Source organism: Pan troglodytes, chromosome Y (genome assembly GCF_028858775.2).
Source record: "Pan troglodytes isolate AG18354 chromosome Y, NHGRI_mPanTro3-v2.0_pri, whole genome shotgun sequence".
Taxonomy (NCBI): Eukaryota; Metazoa; Chordata; class Mammalia; order Primates; family Hominidae; genus Pan; species Pan troglodytes.
In genome coordinates this window covers 6,734,544-6,741,371 of record NC_072422.2, presented here as the reverse complement: position 1 = coordinate 6,741,371, position 6,828 = coordinate 6,734,544, and the positions used below count along the sequence as shown (strand labels likewise).

Sequence of the window (6,828 nt, the reverse complement as noted above, 5' to 3'; positions counted from 1 at the left end):
TAATTCAGCACGATCTGTGATAATACCAGAAGAAGGGATCTCATGTGAAATCACTAGACTGAATTGCACGTAGGACTCAAGGAAGAAGCCCAGTCTGCTGCATTCACTCGGTGGGGTGGCAATATGGCTGAGCCACCAACCCATGGCACGCCCATCCATTGTAGACAGTTCCTGGTTTGCTGCCTGCCTTGGAAAAAGCTCCTCCCCTACCACCACTTTAAAACAGGCTAGCTCCAAAACCAGTCCTGGCATCCATTTACGGTCATTTTCTTATCTATTTACCTCCTAGAAAAATCATTGCAAGACCCTTTCCTCAACATTTTCCTATGCATTAAATTTGGGGAAACGCATTTTAAGACGACCTCGTTATAGGCAAGTCCCCAGACGTTTCCTAATCTGAGTTGCGCAGAGTGCACACACCAATCTGTTGCCCCATTGCCACTATACGGATACCGTACTGGACCACAGTGTCTTTGACATGCACACAGTAGGATAGAGGGCAGCTTGAGGGGGCCAAAGAGTTCCGACTGTTTTCAGAATAATTTGCTTAGAAAACGTGTTTCTCCTGTGTTTGTGGGTCAGGGGGACGGTAGTCAGGGAGGACAAGACTCCCGCTCCACAGCTTCAGCTGTCTGCATAGGAGCAGGGACAAAACCGGGCGATAGATTTTCAAAGCTCAACTGCTTTGATACCGAGCAGAAGGGGTAGAATGCATACTGAAGGCACCACAACAGATTCAGGAACTTTGACTGTCAAACCCTCTTCCCTGAAACAACATAGCTCTTCTCACAGAAGCTGTGCTGACAAGAGTCTATACGGGACAGGAATGTTAGCACTCTATTAGCGTGTGGTCAACATGGATGCTCATGTTGGAACTCTTTCATCTGGGAACAGGAAAGAAAGTTCTGCCTCCGACACTGAAATCCTCCTGCCCCATCCTTGACAGAGGCAACCCCTTGTCTTGTGCATAGACACAGGTGTTCCTGGGAAGCAGCCTCCCACTCGCGAATGAAAGCTGTATGTTTTGTCCTCCTGTGTGAGGCTTGCAACACATACTCTACAACTATATTTGCTTTACATTCTAAACCTTAGGCAAAGTATGCTGAAGAGGCCACAGAAAATTAAAGGGCCCTGGGCTCCAGAAACAATCTGCAGTGCCAATCACGAGGGAGAATATAGAGACTCACTAGACTTTGCAAGAGCACAAAATGCACTCGTAGTGTTGTTAGCTACATACGTTATGGGCTCCTCACCTAACATAGAATCTTGGAGAAAAGCTTAACCCAACTAAAGATGTAAACATCCACAAGAGTGTCCATATCCAGGGTCATCAAGTGACAAGAGAGTCCCTGGATGGATTCTCCAACAATCTTATATTCCACTAATCCACGCCCTTTCCCCTCACTTCTGTAAGTTTGTCTTTTCCCGTAGTCATCTATGCCAAAAGTGTATCCTGAATGCCTTCCCACATGCCTCTGTCACCTTTCCCACAGTCCCTCCATACACCTTACATGCCCATTTCTTCTCACGTTGATGTTTCAGAAGTCCTGAGAGGCTGATTGTCCCAGAAAAGGATTATGCATTCACCTTTGAAAGAACATGTGGATTCAACACGAAAGCGAACTTTAAGATTTCCATCATCCTGTGCTTATCTATTGTGTATGATGATACTCAAAATGAAGGATTTTGGAGGTCCCAGCAAACTGGGACCTGGAAACCCAGTAACCCCATTCCTTGAACTATCTCTGCTTCCACAGGATGAAGTCAGCCTCCAACTAAGCTGTCTTTTGCTTTTACCTCCCCCACTCTGTCCTGTAGGAAGAATCCCAACACATCCCACACCCATTCACTCTACAACTTTAGAGGCCCAGCTCCAACGCAGACTGGTAATTTCCATGAAGAGAATAAAGCACGTGGATGGATCAATTCACTTTCACACCCGAATAAAGTGGATAAACATACACACACACACACAAACACAAAGACACACTCACACACACACACAGACACAGAGTCACACATCCTTGAGAATGTTTATTTTTCATTCCATACAATCCAAATTTACCCCCTCTTCCTGATTTCTGGTGACTCGATCTCTTTTTCCTTTAGTTCCTGTGCATAAGACCATGCTGAGTACTGCCGTCCTGCATACTGTTGTAACTTTTTAGGAGTTCTGCTGTATTAGGTAAAATCTGATGCTCCATCATATTCAACTCAACAACTGGGAGTCCCCTAGAGAAACACAAACTCACGTTAAAACGCATTTTCTCTGAGCCATACCTTGAAATGTTTCAATTGTGGGGCCCGCTGAGAAAAGGATATCCCTTCCCCATTTGTGATCCCTTAAACTTCCTCCTACCACGTGTTACAAACTGTTCTGCGCAATCCCTGCCCCATTCCCAGTATTGTCTGTGAGGGGAGTCAGCTAACAAGATGCACTGTACCCTAAAAGCACACAGAAGTCTGATGGGGCAACAGCTTAAGGAAATCCATCAATCTAAACAGTCCTTTGTGGTTTGGGGCAAGGATGATCAGGACGCACATTCAGGGAGCCCAATCTTATGGGGTTGGTAGGATGACTGCCGGAGGGGTTCACAGCCATGGAATCAAGTGCCACAGACTGAACTGAATGATTTTCAGCTTTACTCCTCATTGATTCTGGAAATGGACGATTCTTCACTGGGCTTAAGACTCCACAGCTATCACCTGCTTTGCGTGAAGTCTCTAATGTGCCTTTTCAGCCCAATGCCATGAACGTCCTGGATTCTGTCACTCTCTGTCTTCCTCTCAAGGAATTTCTACATGTACCAAAGGAGCCTCAATTTCTACATTTCTGAAATGAGCACCCAGGCTCCCTGAATAGGCAGGTGCATCAACCCCCTTATACTAGGCATCAAACAGCTCCAGTCCCAACTAACGGCTCACCTGACGTCTCTGTTCCCTCTTCAGGTGGCTTCATCCTCTTGTAGTATTGCAGGGGATTGCGCCACAGCTCCTTACATAGGATCTGTCAGGGGACTCAATCGGGAAAGGCCTCATCAGGGCTCAGAAAGGTGACCCAAGCAGCTGGGAACACACGGGGTCATTTCTCATGTTTCCCAGTGAGGACTCACCTCAGCAATCTTGTTAGATCCTGCGAAGTTGTGGTCAGAGAACCAGTTGAAGAAGTTAAGGCTGCTGCTGTGGTGTCTGCGGCGATAGGCCTCCACTTCATAATACGGATACCACTCAATTGGAGTGGAATGAGAAGCCCTGTATTCTACAGAGACAGGAGTTTTTGTGGGAAGGGGGCTGGATCACGTCGGCAATGATCCACCCGCCATCTTCCTTCCACTACCCATCCTGGGAGCCACCTGTCACCTGTGATGTTCACCAGATATTCCTTGGTAATCACTTCATTCTGGAAGTAGGGGTTACTCCGAAAGAACAACATGATCTTGCAGAGATGAACAGGATGCTTCTCTTCTTCCACCTGTCAGGACAAGGTGGAGAAAGCTTAAATACGTTTTCGGGTGAGGTGCTCACTCTTGCTTACAGGAATGAATTATTTCCCTTACCCTCCCCCGCTAAACCCTCTAGCCTCAGTCTTCCTGGCCTCACCTCCAGGCTGACCATGTAGCTCAGCATGTCTTCATCTTCGTCAGTGATCAGGGCTGACATCTGGGGGTGGTTTGCAATCTGATTTAGGTCAAAGAGACTTTATACACGATGGAAGGGAAAGCGACGAGCAGCAGGGAAGAAGGCCTAAGCGCACCCAGAGGCTGGGGTAGGGGATTTCTCAGATCTGCTTCCATGTATGATCTCCTTTCACCTCCCCCTCCCCGTAAACTAAGGCCTCCTGTGTTCACAGAGGGTGTATGATTCTGAGGCTGACTGCACTGACATGGGGAGGCGCGATTTGCAGAGACTTGCTGGTGTCTGAGGAGTGGCAGAATCTGCTTAGAGCCGAAGACGCCCAGTCCCAGATCGGACTAGCAAGGGGCAGCAATCACACTCCCTTAAAAATAGCTTGCTTCACCGAAAAACCTCTTCTGGTCTGAACTCGCTTCTGCTCTTCAAAAAGATGCCCCAAACGTCTGCTGCTCGGCATCACCAAGGGTTTCTCTGCCGCTTGCAGGACAATAGTACCCACGCCTGCTGTGGCTTTCCGCAGCCACATTTGTCCGTGGCAACTCCCCTTTGTTCCCCAAAGAGTCACATCGACGCCGAGCTGCCCATCGGTCACTTACACTTCCCCGAGAGCACCTCTCCACTAGAAAGGCCGAAGAAACACTGAGAAGGATACAACATTGGCCCAGAAGCCAGGGACGCTCTGGATGACGGCGCCTCTGCGGTCTAGGTGGGGCTTGCGCCTCCGCTCCATCTTTTCCCGCTGCCGAGAAAAGGCCTTCCTGGCTTGGGCATTAACCGGCTCCAGCTCCACCTGAACGGCCAGCAGCTCCTCCAGTGCAGACTCTGGGGTCATGGGCCCAGGGCCAGGCTGTGCCCGCTGGGCCTCCTCCTGCCGCTCCACGAGGCCCTCCTCCTCCGCCACCACCTCCACCTCCGCCATTATGTCATCCAACAGCCGCACCGCCTCCTCCCCCAAAGCCGCCTGCTCACTCTCCACCCCGGCCGCCCCCTCCTGTACAGCCTCCATCCTGAAGGCGGTGCCCTCCTCGGCACTCGCACGCACCAAGGCCTGTGCTGCCCGACCCACGCCACAGGAACCCTGCCGCAGCCTCTATGGCACCCGGTAGCTCAGCGAGCCCTCAGGGCGCATGCGCCGGGCTTCCAGGCGCCCCCTAAGGGACTGCGCGCGAAGGGCCGAGGGGCCGCACCCAGGCCGACTTCCTCCCGTCGGGGCCAATCAATGGGAGGGCGGTGGGCGTCTCCCTGGGCGGCACAGCCACTGGCGGGCCTGCATCTCCAGCCCCCCACCCCCCGCCTTCCCTGCCCAAGCCTCCTCCGAGAAGCCCTTGGAGCTTGTGCCGGGTAGCTAGGCATCCAGGCACACGCGGGCTGCGTGGCCTTTGGAATTGTGGGCATGGCAGCCCTGTGCCCTGACATCCTCAGTGTGGCAAGCCATGAACATCTCTGTGTGTCACGAACACAGGAAACATCTCTCTTCGTTAGGCAGGCCAGGTAGATGGTACGGAAGTAATACTGCAGATCCAGAGAAAACTCTCTGGTTCCTGGGGCTAGGGCGGCAGGGGTGTCCTGGGGGAAGTGATCGGGGCGGGCACGTGGGAGGAAAGTCGCCTGCCTTATAAAAGATTAATTGTGAGGAGAAAGTTATGCTTCCCATTACTACAAATACACAAGTATGATTTCATCCAAAGCTGAAAGCAGTCAATATAATTTGTTTTTAATGTTTTATTTAAAATCCTTAATTTCAACAGGATTACTCAAGAAAAATAACGTTAATCGTATTAAATAATGTTGATGTATTCCCTTTAATTGTTGATTATTTCAAATGTACGTAAAATAGTAAATGGCACTGTACAATGTAGTTTCATGAAGCATTCTTTATAGTTTTCATAAAATTGACAGTCTCCATGGAATATTTTAAGACTGAGGAAGTTCCATATATCATTTTATTGTACTTCCACTTTATTACTTCTTGCATGTCATAACTGATGGATATAAAACTATGTATATTTACAAACATGAAAAACATGGATTTTTGTTTACGTTTTCTAGTGAGACAAAGTTTCCAATACTTATACCTATTTAGGAAAATTTTTACAAACCCAAAGTTCTAATCTGTCTTTTCTTTGAAGTTTCATATTTCAGTCTAGGTATGTAATGGAATTGGCTGGGATCATTCTTTGATTTCACTGTTATTTGTGAGTTTCTGATATGCTTTTAGGAATGTATAGAGTTTCAAGCTTGCTTTCTTCTTCTTCATCTACCTTTGGACCTGTATATGCGATGTCTGCAGTAATGTGCAGTGCTATCTGACATACGGTTGCTGAAAGATACAAGCATATATGCAATTCTTTGTTTCAGTGAATCTTTAGGAACAGACAAGTAACCTGAGACATAATTATGGTATGAATGTAAGCAAGCAGTTTATCATAGAGGTACAATAAGGGTGAAAATAAATGTAAAAATACATGCCTCATCCAAAACATGAGGTAGTCCAAATGAAAAATTTAAGTTGGCGTAAAGAACACTTTAAAAGTTCTGATTCTTTCTGGTGAGAGCAAGGAGCTCAGAAACCATGAGAAAGTCCTTCAGAGCTGCATGTTGGATTTGCAGGTCAGGATGGAAAGCCTGGGTCTGGGGGAGGGTGCTACGGTCCTGGTCTGGTTGAGGTCCTTCTGGGGCTCAGGTGTGTCTCAGCGGGAAAGCTGGGAAGGGGAAACGCATGCTTCACCCCGGCTAGAATGCCACCTCTGCCCACCTAGATGAAATTGCCCCTTCACAGCCCTGTTTCTCCTTCTTGGACAGGCAGGTGGAGGAACTCGGCCACCCTGAATACAAGTGGTAGGAAGAAGTTTGCCTTTCATCACAACATTTACTTCGGAAACAAAGTGATGACTAAGGAGTATTGCATTGGCATCCTCCATGAGGAGTAGAGGGGGTAGTACCTCGGAAGCTGGGCCTGGCGTGAGCCTTCCTGACTCGTCTCCCTCCAGGATACAGGGCGACTGGCTCCACTGCAGTCCAGTGGTTCCAGGGTCATGCAAGTGAAAGCCCGAGTTTCCCGCAGGTCACTGCCTGAGCTTCTTCAGCTGGTTGTCTGACTGTGACGGCCCAGGTTACGGCACGATTGCTGAGGTGGGGCAGCTATGGGGCATCAACGCAAAGGACCTTCTTCGACATTCCTTGGCATCGGAGGAA

At 48.8% G+C, this 6,828-nt stretch overlaps 1 protein-coding gene across 2 annotated transcripts; it reads right to left on the bottom strand.

Moving 5' to 3' along the window:
* Positions 1–2,021: 2,021 nt before the first annotated feature.
* LOC129138958 (testis-specific Y-encoded protein 3-like) lies at positions 2,022–4,798 on the bottom strand. Of its 2 annotated transcripts, XM_054677330.2 has the most exons (6): positions 4,286–4,798; positions 3,601–3,678; positions 3,361–3,472; positions 3,114–3,259; positions 2,926–3,007; positions 2,022–2,232 (listed from the first exon to the last, which is right to left on the bottom strand). In XM_054677330.2, exons 1-6 carry the CDS (start codon positions 4,637–4,639, stop codon positions 2,210–2,212), a joined length of 795 nt encoding a protein of 264 aa, XP_054533305.1. In that variant the 5' UTR covers positions 4,640–4,798; the 3' UTR covers positions 2,022–2,209. The 2 variants fall into 2 exon arrangements, with proteins under 2 accessions (XP_054533305.1, XP_054533304.1); XM_054677329.2 differs by lacking the exon at positions 2,022–2,232 and having other exon boundaries at positions 2,810–3,007; positions 4,286–4,724.
* Positions 4,799–6,828: the final 2,030 nt, after the last annotated feature.

Coding starts and splice junctions, on each gene's coding strand:
- LOC129138958 (XM_054677329.2), bottom strand. CDS start 4,639: ATGGAGGCTGTACAGGAGGGGGCGGCCGGGGTGGAGAGTGAGCAGGCG. Junction 3,473..3,600: donor GCTACATGGTCAGCCTGGAG/GTGAGGCCAGGA, acceptor TTGTCCTGACAG/GTGGAAGAAGAGAAGCATCC. Junction 3,008..3,113: donor GATCTAACAAGATTGCTGAG/GTGAGTCCTCAC, acceptor GTCCCCTGACAG/ATCCTATGTAAGGAGCTGTG.